The following is a 26,507-nucleotide window of genomic DNA, read 5'->3' on the forward strand; positions in this document are numbered from 1 at the left end:
TCACAGTGGGAAGCAACTGTCAAATATTACTTTACCCTATAATGTATAAAGCAATTGGTTAATGGCCAGGCTGACAGGCTCTCGTGACCAAATATATTGCGGCAAGAGCATTGCTCCTTAAACAAAGTATTCCCATCCATCACACCTAATTCTGGTGCAGAATCACAGGTATCAATGCCCCATCAATGTGCGCCAGGTGTTTAAGTACTAGCTGCGCTAGCTGCTTCATTTGTGGCATCTTTCAGTAGACATTCTGTTGTGCAGTTGTCTGGAATCAATCCCAACAAAACTTTTGCAAAGTGACAATTCTGCAATATGTAAGCTCATGTTTTAGGAGAGGATTTGAACCTGTGGGCCATTCTAAACCAAATATTAAAGTGTCACTATGCCAGAAAGTCTGAAAGCCAGAGGCTGCTTCATCGCTGCTTTCATTTTAGTTCAGACTCAGTCTTTAAAGCAGCAACAGAAGAGAGTAGAGCACAGAGGTGAGACCCCAACCACCCACAGCTCAATCGGGTGTTCTGTGCTCTGCAGTCAGGCCTGATCGAGTCTCCCCTGGAGTAGGGGAGACCTGGAAGCCTAGACTGGAGCTAGAGGCAAAGAGCTGGAAGACAGGGCTTGTTTCTAGTGGACCACTTGGTCTAGCAAGGCAGCCTTCTCAAGCCTCAGCTTCTGCTGACGCCGCTCTTGTGGTGTGGGAGTGAGTCCAGAAGGGCTATGGGCCTGGGCTTGCATCCTGCTTGGTGGTGGCCTACTGGGTATCTATGAGGCCAGTGGCAAGGTCTCCCTAGCAGTCTCTGGCACTGTGGTCATCTTTAGCATCATCAAGCCCTCCCTGGGCCCTCTGGTCCTGGTCCTCAGGCTCTTCCTCTGAGCGCTCAAGTCCAAGTCGCTGGGCTGGTCAGAGCACAGATCTGGCTTTCTGGGTGAACACTGGCACAGCCTGTCAAGGTTTTTTTTAATTCCCATCCTTCGTGGCCTCCACTTAAATAAGTCTCAACAACAAAAGCATTAACTATACTTAAGGGTGGTGGTGGTGGCTTCAGTTCTTCCCTGCCAGGCTGCATGGTTGTTTCTTTTTTTGTGGCCAGGCTCTTGTGCCTTGGACAGCAGTCTGATACTCAAATCCAGCAAGCATCTTTGTCCCACTGCCTCTCTCTGCCAGGAAAAAGCCTTCCCTGCTAAATTTGAGCATTAGACTAATATTAAAGGTATATGAGCAAGGCCCGTTCAAAACGTCACTGTATCAGTTTCTGTTTCATTTCCTACTATAAACAGGTCTGCAGTAGCACAGCAAGATCTGAGTCCAGTGGCACCTGGAAGACCAGCAAGAATTTTCAGGGTATAAGCTTTCGAGAGTCCAAGCCAACGAAGGGAGCTTTGACTCACAAAAGCTTTAACCCTGAAAATTTTTGTTGGTTTTTAAGATGCTACTGGTCTCTGATCTTGCTGTACTATAAACAGGGTTTTTGCCCCTCAATTTGGACACTGATCATAACCTTTTAAATCTCTCACAGCCACAGAATACAAAGGTTGTTGAGTCTACTCTCCCCTATACTGATCCCTGTCCTAGCCTCCACTCTCTTTTTGGGGTAGCATACCTGGAAATGTGGTCACAATGGATTAAGGAGAAGAATAGGCAACAGAATTGCGGAGGGGCCGCCGCTGCCTTATCTCTTGCTTTAGCAGGGGCTATTGGGCAGTGCCAATGTTGTGAAGCACTAACTCTAGCTGAAATTAGCAGCCACACAATCCTAAAAGATCAATTTAAATCTTTCTTAGGATCCACTTTTCACATTTGTTAGACAGATGTAGTCTTGGGTTTCGAGTAGCTCTTGGAAACAAGCATTCCAAGACAAATGATTTTCCATTTCACTTATTCAATTAGCAAGTTGCCTTTATTGGATTCCAATCAAACCTCAGAGAACACAGGCAATTTTGAGTCACGAGTACATTCCAATCATTGGAAACTCTTTACATTATTAATGTAATAAATAATATCCATGTGCGTGCGTATGTGTTATAAAATCTTTTAGTTCTGTGAGAAACACCAGATCTCCTCGTCCAGCGCGCGAGTCTGTTAAAAGCAAGCTGCCAGTATAAAAACAGCACGATCTGAGGCGTTTTTAAGAACACAGATGCCAGCCTCCTGCTCTTTTGCACACAAATTAAAACAAGGAAGAAAACCCAAAGCCCCAAACATGCAAATGGCTATTCAAGTTCCATTCTGAAATCACATTCCTGGGGACAAAAATGCTGAAGGAAACTCCTTGCTCTGTGCAAAGCCAAGGTTAAGAAGTAGGTGGTCTGCAACCAAAGGCCAAAGAGATTGCTAGTTTGTGCACCTCTCTGTGGAGCTGTTAAGTTTCAAGAATGGCACCAGAAGGTCGAGATGCATAAGCAGCTGAAGTGACAAAGTGTGTGTGAAATGTCAAATGTCCCCCCACACTTAAAAAAAAAATGGTGGCATGACGCTTGAGGTGGGAGACAGGTAAGGGCTTTGAAAAGAGTTGAAGATCTACAATGGAACCATGGTTACCTGTGCAAGAAACAAACTTTTTCATCAAATGCATACGGAGGGCAAAAAAGCACAAGGCATTGCGCATTGTTTTGAAGCACTGCATAAGCTGTGAACCAGGAACAACGAGGACGATATGCGTGATCCCTGTCCCCAGGTAGCAGTACCCTCCGTGGTACCACCTTCAATTGCCTTGGGCGGCGGGGGGGGGGGGGGGACAACGACGACGACATTGTCTGCTTTCAGCCTCAGATGAGAGTTGCCCCAAGCGAGCAATTAAATTAATTGCCCGAGACGGCAGGACGTAGGCCAAGGATTAGGCATCATGGCAAAAAACCAACAACAACAACAAAAGAGTATGGATAACTGACAGTAAAGTAAAAGGGCGGGACGTGTATTGAATTAATAAAATCGTCTTCTCGTTTCCCCTCCCTCTGGTTCCAGCAGGATTAGGGGCTGTAATGTGATCAGGTCTACAGGTGGAAAATTACAGGGCTTCTCCTTTAGAAAGTGCAGCTTTGACCTCGGGTTTTTTTCCCCCTTCAGGGAAGCCAGCAAGGAGAGAACGACAAAAAAAGTGCAAACAAAACCAAAAGAAAAGAAAAATCACACACAAGCAAAACACCTCAGCAGTCCCAGCCGATGTCATCTTTCTGAAGGGACGTCTGTATACTCTGCATTTCCCTCAGCAGCTGGAGGCTCTTCTTCCCCTTCTCTCCAGGCTTCGCTTTCGAGCCGGCATCTTTCGCCTTCACCGGTGCCGTTTTACCTTCACCAGCTTTGCTCTGTTGGGGGCTGCAGTGCTTGGGCTTGCCTTCACGCCTGTGTTTCTCCAGCTAGAGAGGAAACAGAGATGTACGTGTTTTGTTCCAAGAGCCTTCTTTCGCTCTGGAAAGCTTCTTCCTGCTTTTTTCCTCCCAGTTCTAAAATCCACTACACGTGTCCCAATCCTCGTAGGCATTGTTTTCCCCCTAAGTGAACTAGCTGTGTTCCAGACATTTTGCTATATCTTCTGAACACTGAAAAGCTACGGGGGGGGGGGGGGGGACGCCAATCATAAAAGCAGTCAAATCCAGGGGACTTGCCTACAAAGTTAGAGTATCTATGTACTAAAGGACACACACACACACGGCTTTTTTTCTTGGAAAAGAGGTGGTGGAACTCAGTGGGTTGCCCTCGGAGAAAATGGTCACACAGCTGGTGGCCCCGCCCCCTGATCTCCAGACAGAGGGGAGTTTAGATTGCTGAGCAGCGCGGAGGGCAATCTAAACTCCCCTCTGTCTGGAGATCAGGGGGCGGGGCCACCAGCCATGTGACCATTTTCAAGAGGTTCCGGAACTCCGTTCCACTGCGTTCCTGCTGAAAAAAAGCCCTGCACACACCCATCAAGACATGTCAACTGACCCAAAAGCAGAAACAGATGGGTCTGAATATGACCAAGCATGCTTCAGGAGGTGTGGGATGCTATGTAAAGGGGTGGAAGAAGACATGAGGAAATTGGGCTGCTCAAGTCCCGGAGAGCTTGGCAAATCTCACAACTGAGCCTGAGGGGAAAAATTTCCAAATAATTCATCCCCCCATGATTTCACGTAGGCCTTCAGTTTGCACACGCATACGCATTGTTAGAGCGTTAAGTGTTTATGGATATTTCTCTCGTTACATCACAAACTTAGGAACCAAGCTAAAAATTTGAGATGCTGTTAAAAAAAAAAAAACGGGTTTCTAGACATCATTAGTTAAAAGGAAATACAGAAAAGGTAAATCACAATTTTAAAGGCTGCATCTACCAGCAAGGTTCCCCTTCCCCCATGCTCTCCTGCAAGGAGGGAAGCATGTACGGCATTTAAACAGAGGATAAAACTGAAGAAGCATCACGCACCCGTGCCAGATATCGCTGAACTTTAGAGATTTGTTCTGCCTTGGCCTCCATCCTTTTCAGCAGGCCTTCCAGCTCCTTCTCCAGGTCTTCCCGCAAGACGACTGTTGGAGCATCATGGATGAGTTTCGCTAGCCGTTGGTGATCACTGGCAAGCAATTGAAAGATCAGCTCATTAAGAATATCCCGAGTATACATTTTCAAAATCACTGAATGGTAGGGGAAGAAATCCATAGCATCAGGGGTTTTTTTCTGGGAAAAGAAGTGGTGGAACTCAGTGGGTTGCCCTTGGAGAAAATGGTCACATGGCTGGTGGCCCCGCCCTGCTGAGCAGCGTGGAGGGCAATCTAAACTCCCCTCTGTCTGGAGATCAGGGGGCGGGGCCACCAGCCATGTGACCATTTTCAAGAGGTTCCGGAACTCCGTTCCACCATGTTCCAGCTGAAAAAAAGCCCTGCATAGCACTATCAAACATTTAAAGATGTTTCATTAACTCACCCTCTACCTTCTAACAGGTTGAATTTAAATTCATTTGGATATTACCAAAACTTTAAACAGAGATGCCTAGAGAGACCGAAGGAAGTATAAAATAGGCTTGGGGGGGATTATATGGCTGCGCTATGAGGCAACTTTATACTAGGCAGATCATGGCCCACTTTGTTCTGACTGACAGGGGCTCTCCAGTCTTTCAGGCCAAGGAAGGTCTTGAGACGCAAAAAGCTGTTTTAAGCATGCCTGCCCCAAAAGGGCTTAGAGCTGCCCAGTGGCATTTTCAGACTCAGACAATCGTGAGCGACTTCCCTCTGGGCTCGCCTGGGGAGATTCACAAGCAGGAAGATCGGCGTGGGTGCTTGGAACTTCAGGTTCTAGCCTCTGCGCATCGTCTCGCAAAGGTTGTCAGTCACTACTAGAAACAGCCATCTCTGATCTGTGACGTTTTTATTTACTGAAGTGCTTTTAGTACGCCAACAACTGCACAGGAATTAAAATCAAAAGGCTCAGGCTGGATCTTTCCCCAAGGCAGCTCCAGTCCTTTGGAACGGCTGCCCAGTGAAAGGCAGGAAGGGTCATGCCTAGCAATTTTTAGGGGAGAAAATGGCAAGGATAACTATTCTAACGGGCCTTTGGAAACTGACCTGAAATGTAATGCAACTGTATCCAGCTCCCGCCTCACCCCACTCCAAGCATTTTGGATGAAGTTCTAAAGCTTGGGGATGGGGCAGTGTCAGAAATTCCAGGGCTCCCCTTTTTACAAAATTCATGCCTGATTTAAATGTAACAAGGAAAAAGCACTTTCTTCTGGGATTTTGCATTCACACAACGTCTTATTCAAACTGGGTTGCTGTTACCCATGCCAAGCGGTAAAGTGTATTGTTGCGTAGCTGCTTTGCACAGGTTAACAGTCCAGTTTGAATGAAACATTCTGCAAATGCAAAATCCCAGAAGAAAGTGTTGTTACTTCCCAGCATCAAATTTAAATGAGGCCCCAGACCTGCTCAGGGACACAAGGGGTGGCCTGTGAAGCAGCAGGTCCCAAAGCAAACGAAACGGAGCACTCCGGAGAATCATGCCCGTGTTTCACACCCAAGTTTCGACTTACAAGCTCATCTGGCCCAGTTCATCCTGCAAAGTCAGCAGCACCTCAGAAAGGTCCCCCTGCGAGGCGGATGAGATGGATGACCCGGAGGACCGCCTGCCTCTGTTTGCGTGCTTACACAACGGGACTTCGCTCACCACGCGATCGTTGCAAAGGGCTTTCGAATGATGCTTCATAAGGTGCAAGACGTGTTGGACGTTGGCCCCAACGGAGTGGCTGGGGCTAGTGGACTGGAAGAAACATAGGCAAAGAGTGAAAATGATGGCGGCCCTGCAGGAAATTGAACACTGATTTTCCTTGCTCAGTACTGTCTTGTTTCGAATGGCTGAAGCTCTCTGCTGTCTCAAATGGGAAATACCAAGCCCTGCTCTCTGGGAACGTTTTCCAACAGGAGTCAGTTAGGATTGGACCTTCTGCAGGCTTCGTAGCCTAACACAGACCTAGTGCCTCTTCCCTTTTACCGAAAGATATCCTGAGAAATGCTCTTTGGTTTGGGGTATCTCAAGTCAGGGCAATCTCAAGCCCTAGCAGGTGGGAAATTCCTCTTTCTACATATTAATACATTCACTTAAAGAACGTGAAACTGTAACACACTCAAATGAGATCAGCAACGTGCTCTCTGGGACCGCTTCCACATGCAAACCATTTTTATGTCCACCTGGAAGTTTTCCCCACACGTTCCCTGCTTCAGTCCCCCAGCTGCCACTCCACTGCACACATTAAAACAAAAACAAATGGAAACAGTGCAATCCTAAGCAGAGTTACTCCAGTCTAAATCCATGGGCTTAGACTGGGGTAACTGTTTAGGACTGCGCTGTCAACTGACATAATGTGTTGCTCAGTGTTCCTAATAGTAACAGGTTAAAAACAAAATGGTAAGAAACACAGGGAAGAACCCTACTGGATCCCATCAAGGCCGAGAAACTCACAAAAGCACAGTGGAAAGGCAACTCTCCTGTTCTTTGTCCCTGACACCCGGTGTTCAGAGGGGTACCCCACAGCCGTTCTTCAAGGATCCCACTAAGCCACTGCATTTTTGGAAATTAAGGCCTCCTCTCACCTTTCCAGCTACAAACGGCACATCGCCCAGTCGCAGCCTATAGTGGGGCTGTGCATGAAAGTGGGTCATCCCAGAATCAGTCTAAAGGGAAAAAAAGACCCTCGCATTAGAAGGCGCCTTGTCAAACTCCGCTGCCCCTATACCAGGGATCAAGTCCCTTTCACACACGTGGGCGCGCCTGCCTTATGCGCCTTCTGAATCAGACCCAGATTTAATTTGTTTCAAAATAGCTTTATCCCACTTCTAAAAAATGGGACTCAAAACAGCTTGTGAAGCTAAAACCACAAAGTGCAAATTTTAAAATCTCAGCAGAACGACGAGACAAAGGCAGCCCTCTGTGTTACCATGGACATACGTATGCAGTAGAAAAGAGCAAGAGTCCAGTAGCACCTATAAGACTAACAACATTTATGGCAGGGTATGAGCTTTCAGAAAGAACTGAGCTGTCTTATAGGTGCTACCGGGCTCTTGCTCTTTTCTACTGCTACAGACAAACATGGCTCCCTATCGTGATCGATCTCCATAGATGAGAAGGAAGCAGGAAAAGGGGTGACGTAATGCGGGCTCTCAGAGAAGGAACAGAGGAAGTATTGCATGGGTGAGAATAAGATGCCCCCGCTTGTAATTTTTAATTATGGCAGTCCATTTGGTGGGGAGTTGTATGAGAGCAACGCAGCGGCTGCCTCTATTCTTTGGGTATCCCTGCCCTGGAATTAAGCCCCTCCCCTTGCTGCAGGCTTTCCAACATTGGCTCAAGACTTTTTTTATTTCGGCAGGCCTTTGAAAGTAAGTTCTCGTCCTGGTTTCTACTGCTGCAGACAGACTGACATGGCTACCCATCTTGATACGTACGCAGGAAGCTGCCTTTTGCCAAATCAGGCCTGCGGTCTATAGATGCCACTATTATCTACTCAGACTGGCAGCTTCTCTCCGGGGTCTCAGGCAGAGGTCCATCACATCATCTACTACCTGATCGGTGCGGGGATCGGACCTGGCAGCTTCTGTATATACAAAGCTTGTGTTCCAGCACTGAGCCGTAGCTCTCGGCCAGCTTTCCAACAAGCAGGTAGGACACGCTCCTTTGACACGCAGCTACACCAGCCCCAGGCTGCAGCCTCTTTTCAGGCCTGAGCAGCCAGGCATGGAGCTGGGCAGACAGAAACGCCCTGGCCTGTCTGGCCCAGCATCCTGTTTTCAAAGTCGCCAGACTGCTGTCCACGGGAGCAACAAAGCAGGGCCTGAAGGCAACAGCCGGCCCCTTTTGGACTCTGGCATCTGCTACAGAGCGGCTATCGAAGCTACTGAGCACCCAATCCTCCTCCGTGCCTTCACTCTACCTTGTCCTGGTGCTTCACTTTCTTCTTCATCTTCTTTGGTTTCAAAGGCATCGACGACGGCACCAGCGGCGTCTTCGCTTGCAACAACCTTCTGTTGGTCTCTAATCCAGTCTGAAGCTGCAGAGATAGGCCTGGCGTTTATTTCTTTAGTTACAAAGAATGAAGCGGAGGCTGGGGGAGGGCGGTACACCAACCAAGGAGCGCTCCGCAGCTTGTTGGGCTTTGCCTCACAGCTGTGCATTTTATTCCCAGGCAAATTTGGAGAGGGTAAGAAAATGGGTTTTCACGGAGAGCCTGAACATCACATGTCCAGCCTTCAACCTCTCCAAAACTTACATCTAGAGTAGAGAAAAATCAGCAGGGGGAGGGGAGGGGGCAGACAAAAAGTTGCAGGCGGGGGGGGGAAAGGGGTTAAGCATCCCTTTCTCCACTTCTTCCCTCCACTTTGCTTCCCCTCCATTCTTAATAAAGACCTGAGCTCCCAAACTCTTATCCCCCCATCAAAGGTTTCGATAGGCCTGAACAACACCAGAAACTCATTTAAGAACAATCTAGGAGCCAAAACACATGAGAAGAAATACCTAGGTTCAGCACGTGTTCTCTTACCTCAAGGTTTGCCGGGATCTGTAGGCGTCCTGGAAGCTTAAAGTTTAGCATCTACAGAGCAGCAGGAAGGGAAATACAGGCGCCTGTATTTCCCTTCCCCTTCCTGCTGCTCTGTAAATGCTAAACTTGTTCTCTTACCTCAAGGTTTGTTGGGAAGTGTAGGTGTCTTGGCAGCTTAAAGTTTAGCATTTACAGAGCAGCAGGGAGGGGAAGGGAAATACAGGCGCCTGTATTTCCCTTCCTGCTGCTCTGTAAATGCTAAACTTTAAGCTTCCAGGACGCCTACAGATCCCGGCAAACCTTGAGGTAAGAGAACACGTGCTGAACCTAGGTATTTCTTAACGTGTGTTTTGGCTCTACTTCTGTTCACCAACAAGCTATTCTCCTCCTCAGCATAAGAAAAAAATAGATGAATGAACTGAGCCAAAACTAATCGAACACACAGATCATCTACCCAAAGAGCAGGAGAAGAGCTCTAACTTTAAGGAAGGCTTTTGGGTTTTCAACAGAAGTTGCAGCGTTCCCCCTCCCAAATCTGCAGGTCGGTGACCACCAGGTGAGGCTTATCAGCAGATCAGGACCAAAGTCTTATCTAGCCCATCTGAACAGACCTCTGCACAGTATGAAGGACTCTCTGATTTAACTGGCGCTTACTAGTCGCTTGCTTGTGCTCGACAGGAGAGTAAGACCTCTGTGGCCTCCCTCTCGCCTCTCTTCCTCAGAGCCTGTGTGGTGCAGCCATTAAAGTGCTGGTCTTTGATCACTGAGAACTGGGTTCAAATCATGCTCCCTTACTGCCATCACATGAACATGTGAAGCTGCCTTATAGTGGATCAGACCCTCAGCCCGTCAAGGTCAGTACTGTCTACGCAGACAGGATTTCCAGGAGAGGTCTTTCCCATCACCTACTACCTGATCCTTCTAACTGGAGATGCCAAGGTTTGAGCCTGGTACATTCTGCGGGCCAAGCGGATGCTCTCCTACTAAGCCACGCCCTTTCCCATGGCCACCTGACCTACTTTACAGGGTGGGGCAAGCTATGTACTCCTGGGAGGACAGGTGAGATAAGAATGGCACAGATTTTGCTCAGCAGCAATGCCACATGTGTGATGCTGGGCCCAACCAACCTCGGTGGGGGGACTGTTTGGAGGCTAAAATGGAAGAGGAGGAGACAGACCGTGTATCCCACCCCATAGTTCTTTGGAGGAAGAGTGGGATAAGACCACGATAGATCCTTATCCATCACGTCCCCTTAGAACAGGCCGGAGTTACTCCTCCTGCAGAATAACAGGGACCGCCACATCCGCGAAGCTTACCCTGGCTGCTTTTTCCTGCATCAGTTTCCGCGTGTGTTCTTCTTCTTGGAGTTTCTCCTCCAGCTCTTTCATCTTTTTCTGAATAATATTTTTTTTAAAAAAAGAGAGAAGTGACAAAATATTGCTACAGGTTGAAAGCCAGATTGGAGCAGCAGACAGTATTGAGATGGTATTTGAGAGACGCATGCACACACGTCCCGAGTCAGATGACTGGTCTATCAAGGTCAGCATTGCCTACTCTGATGGGTAGCGGGTCTCCAGGGTCTGAGAAGGAGGAATTTACCACTTCCTGATACCTCATCCTTTAAACAAGAAACACCAAGGATCAAACCAGGAACCTTTGCCATGCCAAGCATATGTTCTACTACTGAGCCCGCAGCTTAGATCCCATTAAAAGCCCTCACAAATAAAATGGCCTTACGGCGATTCCTAAAAACGTCTGAAAATGGCACCCCCCCATATCTCATAATCGCCACTTCACATATCTGAAGAAGACAGCTGTGACTCACCAAAGCTCTTACTGAAATAAATGTTGTCCATCTTTAAGGTGCCACTCGACTTGTGTTTTATTTTGCTATAACAGCTATTGCTTTGTAACCCCCATACCTCCTCGGGGAGTCTCTTCCACGAAGTTAGGAAAACTACAGAGAAGGAATGGACTCTAGTAGACTCCACCTTTAAGCAGGGGAGTGACTGGAAGGTGTCAATAAGAAGGCTTTTACAAAAGGCACATATGTGGAGAGCTGTCCTTCAGGCGTGTATTAATGTATCCCCTCCTTAATCCACCCTCCTGCTTTGTTGCCCACTGCTATATTGTTACAGTAATAGATTAAAGCACCTTATATTACAGCAGTAAACATGTATTCTACTGAACTTCTGAACTCTGTATCAACTTCCTTGTATAACCAACACAGGTGTACTTTTATCTTTGACAGCTAATTCAAAATAGTGGACAGTATCTAGATTAATGTCCTCCAATCACAGAATGGACCGATGCTGATCTACTCGTTTAACTCTTCCTGTCGTTTTTCACAGATTTATAGTTTTATTTTGCAACGTGGATATAGTGTCACTTTTTGGCTAATTAGAACGTTATACAACAGAAAATATGAGTATTTATTTAATATTTAATTAACATTTAAATAAAACGATGAATATTTAATTAATGTTTAATTAACTTCTGAACTCTGCATGAACTCTGTTGTAGTTTTTTCTGTCTTGTTGAATAACAACACAGGTGTATTTACATCTTTGACAGCTAATTAAAAGTAGTGGACGGTATCTAGATCAATGTCCTCCAATCATAGAATGGACCAACGCTGATCTACTCACTTAACTCTTCTTGTCATATTTACTGATTTATAGTTTCATTTCCCAAGATTTGTGGTTAATTAGAATGTTATACAATAGAAAGTATGAATATTTAAGCATTAAACCAATCATAGTTTATCTACGCTATCACATGAAAAAGATCTTAGATTTTTGCATAAGATAACCTATAAAAATGCTAACTCAGATAGTATGTCAGAGTTTTGATTGGAAGAAATCTCATGAGGGCTTAAGTGAGAATCTTACCATTGTATCTTACCATTGTTATGGGAATCTTAATGCATTTCATAGAAACTTTGATTGTTTTAAACTTGGAGTGAATTAGGAAATGTTAGCAAACCTAATTCTTATTACTTTTCTGTGTTCCATCTTCATAGGATTTATATTCATAATCATACATGTTTTGATATCTTGCTTCTTTAAAAGACTAGAGTGTATTTCAATAGAAAGAAAGAAATTCTAGAAGGATTCTGTGTGTCTTGATGAGGAAAAGCTTTGCAAGAAGAACCCAATGAATGACTTTGTACTGATTTTGTACAAGTTTGAAAAAACTTGTTCAAACTTGTTTTGTAGGTCTGAACTAAGTGCTAAAAGTTGTCCTAGAGTAAAGATAAATCTTTAATCTAAGACAGTGGAAGTCTTAGTAAGACATGGCTAGAAGTCCATTATAATGTGAGCCAGGTTGGTGCAAGCTTTTATGAACTGAGCAAAGCCAAACGAGTTGTTGTATAGTAAATTGGGCTCGGTCTCTCCTGGAAAAAGGGCAGGAATCAAATGCAACAAAAAACCAACATGCAACTGAGTCGGTGTTGTTGCTTAGCAGATCCAGGGCTCTTGATATCATGAGGAAAGGCTATTCGCTTTGCTCAGTGTTCAGTTGCTAGGGGAACCAGAAGAGAGAAGCCTCACAAAAATAACATGGGGGGGCGGGGTCAGGCAAGGCTGTATAACAAGAAAAATATACAGTGAAAGACAGACTCTGCATTAGCCTGCATAATAGGACTTGGCGTTTTTATCGGGCTAGGATTTTTCCTGGTACATAACTGAGGTTTTGCACGGTGCAAGGTTTTGGTTTCCTCAGACAGAAAGTCTAGACTCAACACAATTCAATAAAGTAGATTTTTTAAACTTAGTTAACTGATCACATGGATTTTAGTTGAGCAAATAAACTGCCTATGAATCAAACCAAATCATTTTGAAAGGACAGAAAGCACCCATTTTTCAAACATCAACATGCCATTATCTCTACCCCCCTTTTTTTTAAAAAAAAGGAACACAGCAGTGAAATATTTGCATTGGAAGCCTAAGCAGAGAAAGACCCTTTTAAGTCCACTCAAGGGTGAAACTTCCCCTTTTAAAAAAACTAAAATCCTGGTGATGTGGCTAGAATGGCATAACTCTGCTTTGGATTGCACCACCAGCTGCCTTTCTGTGCCGAGGATTCCAAGCAAACAAAGTCAAAGGTGGTTCTTCTGATGAGGAGGTGAGAGAAGGGGGGGTTTGCCACACCAGGTCTCAATCCACAGCCCTGCTCTTCCATTCCTTAAAGAGATGGGGGGAACGACAGCTTACATGACCTGGCAAATGCTGTAATAAATCAATCTGCCACAACGAATCAAATTGTGAGGTTTTTTTAAAACCAAATTAAGAAAAGGCACAATGTTGTAACTACTGTGTTCAGAAGGCAGCCATTTATTAGCTAAGCTTCACACACTTTGGCTAGTATGAAAAGAGGATAAGGAAATAGGGAAAAACTGCAGCTGAGTTGATCTCATCCAGTGGCTGGTTTCCAACAGCTGCCAACCAGATGCCTCTAAGAAGCCAACAAGAAGGAAGTGAAAGAGAGAGACAGTGTGGTGTAGCGGTTAGCGTGTCAGACTACAATGTGGAAAGCTCCCCCTCTGCATCAGCCTGAGCACCTTGGAAGAAGAACGGGATAAGAACGGGATAAAAATATGCAACAAATTCATTCAATTAGCCCTCACTCATTGAGCTCATGAAGTTGCTGTATATGGAATTGGACCACTGGGGGTCTATCAAGGTCAATATGGCCTTCTCTGACAGGTAGCGGCTCTCCAGGTTCTCATGAAGAGGTCATCCACATAGCCTCTTACCTGATCCTCTTAACTGGATATGCTGAAGATCAAACCTAGGACCTTCTGCATGCCAAGGAGATGCTGTCCCACTGAGTTCCAGCAGTGCCCCATGTTTGGCTGTCTTGTAGCAGACTCCCTGTGACAGGGCGCTCAGCCTCAGTGATTAAAGCAGATCCTAGGCTCTGGTGCCCAAGGGGACAGGCTCACCTCTGCAAGAGACTGCATGGCAGTCAGCCGGGCATATTCCTTCTCGAGCATATCCAGCCTCTCCAGTTTAGATTTCACATGTGACTGATCAAGGATGTTTTCGCTTTCTAACGTGGCCTGGAAAGAGAAGAGCAAAGGGCTTCGTGGGCACGCAGATAAAAGTACTGGAAGAATTTCACCGGACAAATTTAAAATCACTGAAGCAGACCCAGTATATACATTTTTAAAAGTCAACAATGGTAGCTAGTTGCTCTCTCCCCCAAAATAACAAAAATTTTCACAAACGTGGAATTAGAAAAGGGATTAGAAACACTCACAGATCGTCAAACATTTTAAATTTTTATTTATCTAATTTCATTACTCCTCAGTGGGGGAGCCAAAGCAGCTTACATCCTTCTCCTCTCCTCTGTTTTATCCTCACAACAACCCTGTGAGGTAGGTTGGGCTAAGTCAGCGTGACTGGCCCAAGGACACCCACCAAGCTGCCATGGCTGAGCAGCAATTTGAGAGCCAGCCCTACCGGGCTATTCTATCAAAGGTATTGTATCAAAGTTAATGGCAACAATAAATAAATGTATGTATTAAATTTTTATATTTTTAAAATATTCATCTTAAAGTGCAAGGTGCTCTTATATCTTCCTATGTATTACACTATACAAAAGTTAACAGTTCTCATAACCAAAATCCTTATTCCGTCACATTACAAAATTTTAAGAACAATATAAATAGTCCAATTTGGCCGCAAAGCGTCCCTTGAAGGCAGCCTTTTTCTTCACACGCTACTTGTCACGTGCTTCCGGACTGTACCACTTCAGATTGCATGTGGCTGCAGTCATGTGATTTTTCCGTGAAGGAACAGCCACTCATATGACTCCCCCAACTGCTGCCTCCAGTAGCACAGTCTGGAAACAGCAGCATCACCTCACTGGCAGGCTCTCCCCCAAGGAGACGCGCTCAGCCTCGCCTCCATCTTCCAACGCACCATTCACTGTCGTCATTCTCTCATTCCACACCCCTCTACTGCCCAGGGCAGACCACACTTGATTTTATATATGAAGATGTAGCCACTGGATTCACAAAAGTGGTGCCTGTTGGTCTCAACTCACTGGCCGATACTTGTTGACCACAGGGGGGGCAGGGGAGAAAGGGATCTCTCCCGCAGCAACACGAGATACAGGTTATGTTTCCAGCTTTGTTACGCTGCAGAGGTGCAGCTGCACATCATCTTAGCCAGCAAACCTCACTGGAGCCACGAAGTCTTTAGATGAGCCAATGTGCCCACAGCATCCCCATACACGTAATACTGGCCTACCTCACAGGGTTGTTTGTAAGGATTACAGAGATAATGACCATGTAGGGCTACAAGCAACCTCAGTGCACTGCATAAATGCTAAGTATTGATTTCACTATAGTGCCTACACCTGAAGCTGCCTTATACAGAATCAGACCATTGGTCCATTCGAGTCTGTATTGTCTACTAAGAGCTAAGCTACAAGAGACGAATTACACAAGGACACACACGTGAAGGGAGTCACAATGTTAGCCGAGAAGCTGAGTTTTAAAAGACAGATTGGAAGGCTCTGTCAATTTTCCCTCTCTACAGAGCCAGCAAAGATCACTCCTCAGAGGGTTTATTTCCTCTTCACCTCCTAGAAGGGGAGGTGAAACTGACAGAGCCTTCAGGAGGCCAAAGAGGAAATTAACAAACCCTCTGAGAAGCAATTTTTGCTGGCTCTGTCGAAAGGGGAAATTGACAAAGTGTGCACATCCTAGTGTAATTCGTCTCTTGTAGTTTAGCTCTTGGAGAGGCAGTGGCTCCCCGGGGTCTCTGGCAGGGGTCTTTTGCATCCCCTACTACCTGATCCTTACAGGAGATGCTGGGGGTTAGACCTGGGACCTTCTGCACACCAAGCAAATGCTCTGCCCTTGAGCCCTGGCCCCTCCTCCTCCATCTAGAGTTGTGAATCAGAAGGTCCCTGGTTCAAATCTTCCCTGCTCTGAACTCAGGCAGTGCCCTTATGCAGCTCACTCTCTCTCAACCTCATCCCACCAGCAATGTGAGAAAGATAATACTGACCTACCTTGCAAAATTATTGTAAGGGTTATCAAGATAAAATATGTCATGTACTTGGGGAGGGGGGAAACCAGAAAATATGACATCATCGCTAAGTACTATTATGTACAAAAAGGTTCCTGGTTTTTTTTTTCAGATTCCTACTGCACTTTTAAAAGTTGCAAAGGGAATGAAAATTGTAATTTCTTTCCACCACAGCACCCAACTTCTCCTTGCCACATAATCCATACTTTAATGACTACCACTACTACTAAGGTTACTTTTTGATCACCATGCCACCCAAAAGGTGCTGAAAATGGTGCACAATTTAAAATCAAAATAAGCTGTTTCTATAGGAGTTAATGAAGAAGTCCAACATCTTCTAAAGCAGCACAGGAGTAAACCAATAAACAAGTAAAAGGCAACCTACGCTATTCAATCAAATTTGAAGGTCCTCTGGAACAGGTGTTCTCAATTCTGCCTGGAAGGTCTGTAGGGCAATACCAACTTCATTTCCAGGGGGAGAGAGTCCCGCCAGCCACCATATAACTCTGGCCATTTTCTCTCGTCTCGGCATAGCACTAAACTCATGGAATGAGGGTGTCTTCATGGTGCGATTTCTGATGTCATTGAGCCACAAAAACGGAATCATGGCGCGATGATGTCAGAAATCGCACCATAAAGATGCCCTCGTTCCATGAGGTTAGTGCTATGCCAAGACATGTGAAAACAGTCCCTTTCCCATGACCCAGCAGGTCTAACTTCAGTTAAGTCAGTTCCCATAGGAAAGTCCTTTTCTTTCTTCTTTTATTTTATTACAAAAGAAAAGAGGGAATTAAAATAAGCTTCATGCACAATAGAAATAAAAATATGACAATAGTGAGAAATTTGCACATAAGCCCCCGTAAAAGATTTCTAAATATCTAAAATAAGCTGCTTCTCAGCTTTTTGTAGTAAATCTATTCTTTTTTTAAAAATATTTTTTATTTTATTTTATCAAAGTAAAAACAGGGATACAAAAAGAAAGAAAGGGGATGGAAAAGTTAGTAAGGTCAAAAAGATTTTGCGACTTATCGCTACTAGAGTTCTTAGAATACAGGGTGCACAAAAACTTAATCTTTTTCAATATTTATCCACATAGCAATAAAAATTGCAACTGTTAGGTCCCATTACTATATACTACACATATACTACACGCCTCCCACCTCCTTCCCCATACTTAGTAATAAAAAATTAATAATCAAAAAGGAAAAACTCCTCATTCCATTATTACTACACTATTTCATCTTATCTCTTTATGTAACTGATTAATATAGCAATCCTCTCTACTTATCCCTAGCTTTATCAATGTTTCCATATCTACAAACTATTTTAGCAATTATATATTTGATTATATATTCATACATTTCCCCCCTTGTCAAGACTGTAACCTCTTATAAGCTATATACAATAAGTTAGTATGTGATCTTATTCCAATTTATAAAACTGCATCTTATTTATTCTATTCTTTGTAGTAAATCTGTTCTTATCAGTTCCATAGGGAGGCATGATCCCCACTGACTGGTGGGCAGGTCTCACTTATGATCCTTTTGCATCCATGGCTGAGATGAGGCAATACAAACATTCTCTACTAAAATCAATTTGTTCTTATCAGTTTAAGCCCTGTGCTAGACCACAGAACCTGGGGCTGGTGGATACTCTGTGAAAGCAAAGTTCTCCTGGGAGACTCTGTGAAAGCAAAGCCAAGTTTGCCAGTTAAGAACAAAGAAGCAGTCGAGCACACTGTGACTAGGTGGGCGTACCTGCTTTCTCAAGACGCTCATCTTTTCCTGTTCGGCCTGCTCTATCATTCGCCGCGTGTATTCCAGCTGCTTCTCTAGCAAGCCACAACGAGTTTCGGCACTAGCTAGCTGAGTGGCCAGCTCTAGACACAACGCAACAAAAGGAGGTTAGTGATAATCACTGTGAATTTCTGATGGCACCCAGAGGTTAGACAGGGCGAACTACCCCCTCAATGGAAAGGACCCGAAGGACAAAAGGGTGCATGCTGCAGATCTAAAATACAGAACGGGACCTACTAGAGTTGTTACAATTGCTTTCCAGGTGCTTACAGACAAGAGATGGACTCCTCCAATTTGGAAGGGCCGAGAGGGAAAAGAGAAAGTTCAGAGGGGCGCCTAACTAAAGCACCAAGAACCTGCAAGGCTGTTACAAGGATGCATAGCAAAAAGATAAGGCTACGCAATGGCCGGTGCCGAGCTATTCAAGCCAGGCTTTGTGCAACTGCTGATACGTTAAGTGAGAAGCCTCACAAGAGACACTACACTCAACAACCACATGGGAGGCCTGACAGACAGCAAGAACAATCAGGTACCGTGGTTACCGGGCTACTTCTGGAACTGTGCTCTGCACTCTAACTCTGCTACCTAGGCAATAAGGGAGCAGCAGATTCCAGCCAGAACTTTGGTAACTTTCGTTATGTCAGTTAAGTTTTCAGACTACATTCCAGGGAATTCTGGGATCATCAAAAGCTCAGCAGAGAAGATTGGCAACAGTGGACAAGCTGCTCCCCAGATCACCTTCTCCTACGACCTGTAACTGTAAGTGAGGATAACAATGAGTGGGTGACCTTGGGCCAATCATTCTCCCTCTCTCAGCTCTAACCTACCTCAACAGGGTTGTTGTTGCGAGGATAAAGGGGAAGAGGAAAGTACGATTATTTAAAATGCTTTGGGTCCCCATCCGAGAGAAGAAAATTGTGAATGAGCAAAATGAGCGAATCCAGCATACCCTCATTCTTCTTGGCCACCTCCTGCTTCGAATGCTCTCTCTCCAACAGCTGCTCATTCAAAACTTTCTTATAGTCTGAGGTTTCCTTTGTCAGGTTTTTCACACTGTCCTCTGCCTGAATCCGTTCCAGCTCCAGCCGCCGGATCTTCTCCTGAAGGTTCTTCAGTGCGGAGAATATTGCTAAGAGCGGGAGAAGCCAAATATAATTCAACCTACTGTATCTGTTGATGGGCAGGTCAGCGTAGCAGACAGAGGGATGGATTTGGAACCACATTCAAATACAAAGCTCCCTGGCTGTCTTTGGCTTAGCCCCCCCTCTCTCAGTTTAGCCTCATAGGGGTGCAGTGAAACTAACACAGCTTGTATTAAACACAGCTTGTGTGACCGATGGAAGAGCAATAAATGCTGATTTGTATGTAATAAACCCAAGGGTCATTTCGTAGAAAAAGAGATGCAGGAACTCATTAACATAACTCATTAGCATAACATTAGCATCTGCCACGTCTCTTGCCATCACCAGAAGTGTGTCATTAGCATAATTGATTTGATCGGGCCCAAAATGGCCGGGATTCGGCTGCTGCCAGATGGGGGAGTGTTCCCCCACCTGGCAGTGGCCTGATCAGGGCCGCTTGGGCCCCAATCCAGGCCGAAAAGGGCCCCAAAGGCCATTTGGGGCATGTTTTGGCCTAGATCAGGCCCAAAACGGCCCAGATTGGATTGGTGCCAGGCAGGGGAGGGGTCCCCCACCAGGCACCGACCCAATCCTGGCGGTTTTGGCCCTGATGCAGGCCGAAACAGGCTCCAAGTTGGCTGAAACAGCCCAGACCAGGTCAGTGTCATGCAGGGGAGGGTTCCCCCACCCGGCACTGACCCAATCCCGTCCGTTCCAACCCTGATCCCGGCAGAAATGGGCCCGGATCAGGGCCAAAATGGCCAGTGCCGGGCAGGGGAGGCTTCCCCCACCCGATACCAACCCGATCCAGGCTGTTTCGGCCCTGATCCTGGTGGAAATGGGCCAAAAGTGGCTGAAAATGGATTCCCCCGCCCGGCACCAACCCAGTCCCGGCTGTTTTGGCCCCAATCCAGGCCATTTTGGCCCCAATCCAGGCCGAATTTGTTTGGGCCTGGATTGAGGCCTAAACGGCCCAAAATGGCCAAAAGTCAGGTAGGTGGGGCCTGTTGGGGTACTGCCGGAATGGCATTCCGGCGCGTTCCCCCTCCAAATGAGCCCTGAATAAACCACAGTTTTAAGCATACCGGCAAACAGTACATCTATCCACAACACCAACTTCTGTGCCAACCATTTTATACTCGAGGACCACGTAAACAAAAATCTAGACCCAGTCTATGAAAAATTGTAAGCACATTGGCCTGACAAAAGCTCTTTTGGCAAAGAATTCCAGAGAAGGCACCACTACAAAGAAGACCCTGCCACTCATCACAACTTGTTTAACCTTGGATGGTGGGAATTGCCTCAAGTGAGGTTTACTTAAAAACGTTAAAGGTTATGGAGGAGCCCAGACTAACAACAAATCATACCGAAAAGGCCCAATACTTTTTTTCTTGGCCTTGGAGATCTGGGGAGGAGAAAAACAAGGGCAAAGAACAAGTGTGGTAAAAAAAACACTTAAAAAAAAGAACTTTAACAATCACTATGTTTCTGAACCTGCTACATTAAAAATCCACATTTTAGAATTTTTCTTTCAGGTCAGCTGAAAAATTTCATATAGGAAGAAAACAAAATGACCTAAATAAGGAGATGGTCATCTCAAATTAATTTGGGATTATGAATCTTCTCGGCTGATATACAAACTGGCTTCTATTCCCGATCCAATTTGGAGGTCGCATTTCCTCTGGGTGGAAATATTACCTCTGCTGTTACTCTCTGGATATGCAATTACTGGCTTGGCAGGGGACCGTCGCAAGTCAGCATTAATGAAAGGCTTGTGCCTCGGATACTCGGCGAATGAAGCTGCCGAAAGTCCATCTGTGAACGATGCGGATCTGTGACTTCTACGACGAGCTCCCTGAAAAGTGAGATAAAACTGTTATTTTGCAGAGGGCATAGGAGGCGTTTTTGCTTCTGCTTAAGGGCATCTGGTAAACAAGAGGAAGAAAGACTTGCTATATTGTGGATCACAGAAGCTGTGGATGAAGAAAGAAGAAAACATAAATGAGGAACCACTGTGCACAGCCCTAAGGAGCATGAACAGCGACACAAAACTGCAGGAGCAGATACCTGATGGACATGTGACTGACAGAGGAAGCAAGTAAGCCAGCATGGTGTAGCTGTTAGAGGGTCAGGATCAAATCTCTACTCTGCCATGGAAGCGTTCTGGGTAACCTTGGGCCAATCACACTCTGTCAGCCTAACCTACTTCACAAGGGTGTTGTTGTGAGGATAAAATGGAGGACATTGTAAGCTGCTATGCGTCCCACAGGGGAGAAAGGCGGGGAATAAATGAAGTACAATAAAATAAATAAAATAAAGGTTGCAGAATGGGTACTATATAAAATACGGAGATGGTTCACAAATACATTCAAAATATTGATTAGTTGCAGCTAGACGCTTGAATTTCTTCCACTTAAAAGCACTGTGTTCCAGGTGATGCTGGCTTGATGGGTGGCGACTCATTCACATACAGAACTCACTCCCGGGTGCCATGGTCTGTGCCCTGGGCATGCACGTAAATGCCAGCCCACACACAGCCTTAAGTACAAGACACTTCAAGGGCCTGCCTGTACCAATCACTACTGCGATGGCTGATAAACACATTATACTTTGGGGCAACATTCTGTTCAAGTTTTCTCATGCCCTTCCTCTAAGGAACTGAGGCTGGTATACGTGGTTCTCCTTCCCCCATTTTATCCTCTCGACAACCCTGTGAGGAAGATTCGGTTAAAAGAACAGCAGTGGCCCAAGGTAAACCCAGCAAGCTTCCATAGCAGAATCGGGATCTCCCCAGCCATACTCTGGTATTGTAACCAATACAGCCCGTGGGCTCTGATGCTCTTAGTATACCAAGTGTGGTTTTTTTAGCAGAGAGAAGTGGCATTCTGCCCTCGCATCATAGTAGAGAGAGGCTGCCGTTACCACTAGCAGATATTCACATATATCTGCAACTGTCCAGAGGCAGACAGAAACATAGAAGAAATATAGAGCTGGAGGGAACCCCAAAGGTCATTTAGTCCAGCCCACATCACAATGCAGGAAATTCACCTCTACCTCCCCCCTTCACCTTCCTGCCAGTGACTTCTGTTCTATGCCCAGAAGGCAAAAACCCCTACAGAATCTCCACTGCCAGACATCCTCTTGCAAAGCAAACTGGGTGGGCTCTGACAACACGGCCAAAGGATCAGGGAAATTAATACCCTTCAGACGGCAGCAAGAGCGTGGGTGACTCAATCTGCATCCTCAAGTGTCCCCCCTTGCTTAGAAGTCTTCTGGTGAGTTCCAGTTACTTCCAAGCATAGTTGTAATGGGTTTTTATCCGCGTCTAACTAATGCTCCCACTGTCTCAAACTAAAGAATTATCTTTACTCTTAGACAGCGTTCAGCATTTAAGACCTGCAAAACAGAACTTGTTTTTTAAACAGTACGGCTTATCAGTATAATTTATTTACAGGGTTCTTCTTGAAAAAAATTTCCCCACACACAGAGTCCTTCTAGAGTTTATTTCTTTTTATTGAAATACACTCTATATGATTAATATAAATCCTACAAAGAGGGAACACAGAAAAGCAATAACAATTAGGTTGGCTAACATTTTTGCAACTACAGACTAACATGGCTAACTCCTCTGGATCTATGAACATTTCCTAATTAACTTTAAGTTTAAATCAATCAAAGTTTCCATGAAATGCATTAAGATTCCCATAGTAATGGTAAAATTCTCCCCTAGGCCCTCATGAAATTTCTTTCAATGAAAAACTCTGACATACTCTCTGAGTTGCCACTTTTATAAGTTATCTTATGCAAAAACCTAAGATCATTTTCATGTGACAGCATAGATAAACCATGATTGGCTTAATGCTTAAATATTCAAATTTTCTATTGTATAACATTCTAATTAGCCAAAAATCTTGGGAAATGAAACTATACATCAGTAAATATGATAGGAAGAGTTAAATGAGTAGATCAGCATTGGTCCATTCTATGATTGGAGGACATTGATCTAGATACTGTCTACTACTTTTAATTAGCTGTCAAAGATGTAAATACACCTGTGTTGTTATTCAACAAGATAGAAAAAAGCACAACAGAGTTCGGAAGTTCACTAGAATGTATGTGTATTACTTAGTATAAGGTGCTCTCATCTGTATGACTGTGACATATTTGCAATTAGCTACTAGCCTGATTTCCTGTGGCATGAAAGACTTTCTTCTGACTGACTTAGTTGCTAAGTGGGTGGTAGGCCACAAAGTATTTCTGGACAAAAAGGCTAGTAAGAATGTTTCTGATCTAGCCGTATTTCTAAATTTGTTTCTAAGTCAGTAAAGGACACGACTGGGCTACCAACCTGGGACAAGAGTGACTACCGCCGGGTTGCCACAAGGCAGCCTTCTCTCTTGCTAGTCTCACTTCCTTCCTTTGCCTGCCACCCACACACACACCATGAACAGGTTAGATCACATAACATGATGTGGAGGACCAATTTGGGGGGGCTTGCCGTATACATACCAGATAAACTAAGGATTTATCATTTAAGATTAGGGTTGCCAGGCCCCCTCGATCTCCCAGCGGAAGACTTGGGTCTGGCTCTTACTTTGGGGGAGCTCGTGTGTGCATGCGCTCCTGCAAGCATGATGACAACACTTCTGCGAGTGACGTCATCACGCAGCCCCCGTTTGGGCGCTGATCAGGCCCGTTGTGGGCCCCTGAGGAGTGCAGGAACCCCCTTTCTTTTTCAGTTAGATTTTGCCCTTAACCCTCTTGGTAGATTGCCACCGCCAGGAATAATATTCAAAAAGAGTTAATTTAAATTTCCCTTTTAGTAACATGCCAAGCACCAGGCTTCTTCATGGGACTATGTGGCCCTGAGAATACGAATGGGATTTATAGGAATAACATATACTCTGGGGTGGAAAACCCACCAAAAAAACTTTTATTTTTACAAGAAGCGTATCGGTTTCATACTATTAATTAAGCTTGATGGTTTCAAAGATAGTTGTCAGTTCTTAAAGTTTCTTTACATAGGCTCAGTCACCCAGATATACATAAACTTTCTCTCTCAGGCACACACACAGTTTGCCTGCTTCAGATAGATCAATCTCTCACTCAAGTATACATAGACTTTCTCTCAGGCTGCACACAGCTTGCCTGTCTAAAGCAGAAAAAAACGGAGTGAATCTTTTCCCTCCACTCAGTAACTAAAAACAGCACTTCACTCCGCCCACACTCTCAGACATCAACCAATCATCTCACTCACTCATCCCGCTCTGTCACGCCCTCTTCATCTGTACCACACCAAGCATTTAAAGACACAGACACACTTAAAATCATTACACTGCCATTCTGAGTCAGACCGCTGGCCCATTTAGGTCAACACTGTCTACTCTGAGTGACAGCGGCTCTCCAGAATCTCAGTCAGGAAAAGGTCATTCCCAGTACTTTTTATACTTATTGCTATCACCTGCCTTGAGTCCCATTTGTGTTGGGGAGGAAAAGCAAAGTATTAAAATCTCCTAAACAAACAACCCTTTTAAGATAACAAAACCCCATTTAACTGAAGATGCCAAAGCTGAACCAGGGATCTTCTTCATGCAAAAGATGGACTCTGTGAATTACACCCCTTCTTATTAAGTAACTAGCAATATCAAAACACCATGTCAATGATTCATTCTCTAAGCAAAAGGATCAAGTAACAGGTAATGCAAAAGACCTTCACCAGAGACCCTGGGAAGCTGTTACCAGAGAGAAGACGGACCTTGAAGTTCCGGCAAAACAAATGTAAGTTGGCAATAAGGTGAGCAAAGAGAATCTGAGGAGCAGATGGCTAAAAATATTTAGACAAACAATCAAATGCATCAGGAGCGGGAAACTAGCTAGGGAGGGTGCCAAGCCTTTGGATGATGAAGGAATAAAAGGATTATTTAAGGAAGATGGCAGAGAAACTAAATGAACTCTATGCATCGGTTTTCACTGTTGAAAATGTGAGCGTATTCACAGGCTGCAGCAACTGTTTTTAAGAAGGATGTCTGAAGAATTGTCAGACTGTGGTGACAAGAGATGAAGTTGTAGAATTAACCGGCAAACTAAAACTAGTAACTCTGCAGATGCAGGTTGCATATATCTAAGCGTTCTTAAAGAATGCAAAGGCTGCAAGATTTGGGTCCAGCAGCACCTTAAAGACCAACTAGATTTTCCGGGTATGAACTGTTGAAAGATGAAGCTCCCTTTGAATAAGCTTGTTGCTAAAATCTGTGACAGACAACAGAAAGTAGCAAATGTCACCCCAATTTTTAAAAAGAGGTCCAAAGGGGATCCTGAAAATTATAGGCAGGCCAGCCTATAGTTTCTTCCACATAAATTAGTACAAACTGTTAGTAAAGAGAGAATTAGTAAGCACATCAAGGAACAAAGACGGCTGAGTGGAAATCAGCATAGCTTCTGCAAAGGGAAGTTCTATGCCAGCACCCTTTGGGGGGCTCTTTGAGCACATTAACAAGCACCTGGACGTAGCAGACATCATACATTTGGACTCCAAGAAGCTTTTGACAAGGTAGGTCAGCAAAGACTATTGAGTAAGCTTACCAGTCATGGGATAAGAGGATAAGGTCCTCTTATGCGTGAAAGTTGGTAACACGACAAGTAGAGAGCAGGAATAAATTGACAGTTCTTGCAATGGAGGGAAGTGAACAGTGCCCCCAACCCCAAGGATTACATTACTTGCGCTAATGTAATGTGTCTGCAAATGACTTGGGATTGGGAAGAAGCCAGTGGGGTAGCCAAGTTTGCAGATGATACCAAATTATTCAGGATGCAGACATCCACCCCTGTTTATTTACTCTAATAACTCCATTTCGCAGCCTAACCATAACTCATAGGGTTGCTGCAGGTTGCCAACCTCCAGGCGGTAGATGAAGCTTTCTCGTAATGACAATTGATCTCCAGGTGACAGAGTTGTTTCCCTGGAGAAGATGGCTGCTTGGAGGGTACACCGTACCCTGAAGTCCCTCCCCAAAAACCAGTTTTCCCCAGGCTCCAACCCCCCCCCCCAATCTCCAGGAATTTCCCAACTCACAGTTGGCATCCCTAAATTGTTGGGCCAACAAGATTACCGTTTATTTAATCCAGTAGTTCTAGACCTATGCTACCTCACAGGGTTGTTGTTCCGACGGAGGAAGGTTTCCCTCTTTTGCCCAACTATTTTCTTCCCACAACAACCCTGTGAGGAAGGACGAGGCAAAAGGAACAGAGGCGCTCATAAAAAGGGGGAAGAGCGTTTCCTCCCTCCTTACTGTGCCTTCACAAGGGCGCAAGGAGAGGAAGCTCGGCGCCTCCATGCGGCGTCCCTGATCCAGCCCTTTCCTCTCGCTCACCGTAGGCTCCGTATCCCCGGCCACCGCCATGTCGTTAGAAAGCCGCCGCGAAGGGTGCCTGCCCCTTTAAGGACGGCGCCCCCTCCAAAGAGCCGCGGCGGCTCCTGTCTCCGCCCCCCTCCCTTTTCCTCCCGCTGTCCCACAAACGCCGCCGTTACTCCAACAAGGTGAGTGACAGAA

At 45.2% G+C, this 26,507-nt stretch overlaps 1 protein-coding gene across 1 annotated transcript; it reads right to left on the reverse strand.

Annotated features, from left to right (window-relative positions):
- Positions 1-1,876: 1,876 nt before the first annotated feature.
- On the reverse strand, positions 1,877-26,422 carry CEP57 (centrosomal protein 57). The gene is made up of 11 exons (XM_054973792.1): positions 26,328-26,422; positions 20,656-20,812; positions 18,786-18,965; positions 17,798-17,919; positions 13,943-14,059; positions 10,311-10,388; positions 8,389-8,505; positions 7,052-7,132; positions 5,995-6,221; positions 4,398-4,542; positions 1,877-3,354 (listed from the first exon to the last, which is right to left on the reverse strand). Exons 1-11 carry the CDS (start codon positions 26,355-26,357, stop codon positions 3,145-3,147), a joined length of 1,464 nt encoding a protein of 487 aa, XP_054829767.1. The 5' UTR covers positions 26,358-26,422; the 3' UTR covers positions 1,877-3,144.
- Between the last annotated feature and the right edge of the window lie 85 nt (positions 26,423-26,507).

This window comes from Eublepharis macularius, chromosome 3, assembly GCF_028583425.1.
Source record: "Eublepharis macularius isolate TG4126 chromosome 3, MPM_Emac_v1.0, whole genome shotgun sequence".
Classification (NCBI taxonomy): Eukaryota; Metazoa; Chordata; class Lepidosauria; order Squamata; family Eublepharidae; genus Eublepharis; species Eublepharis macularius.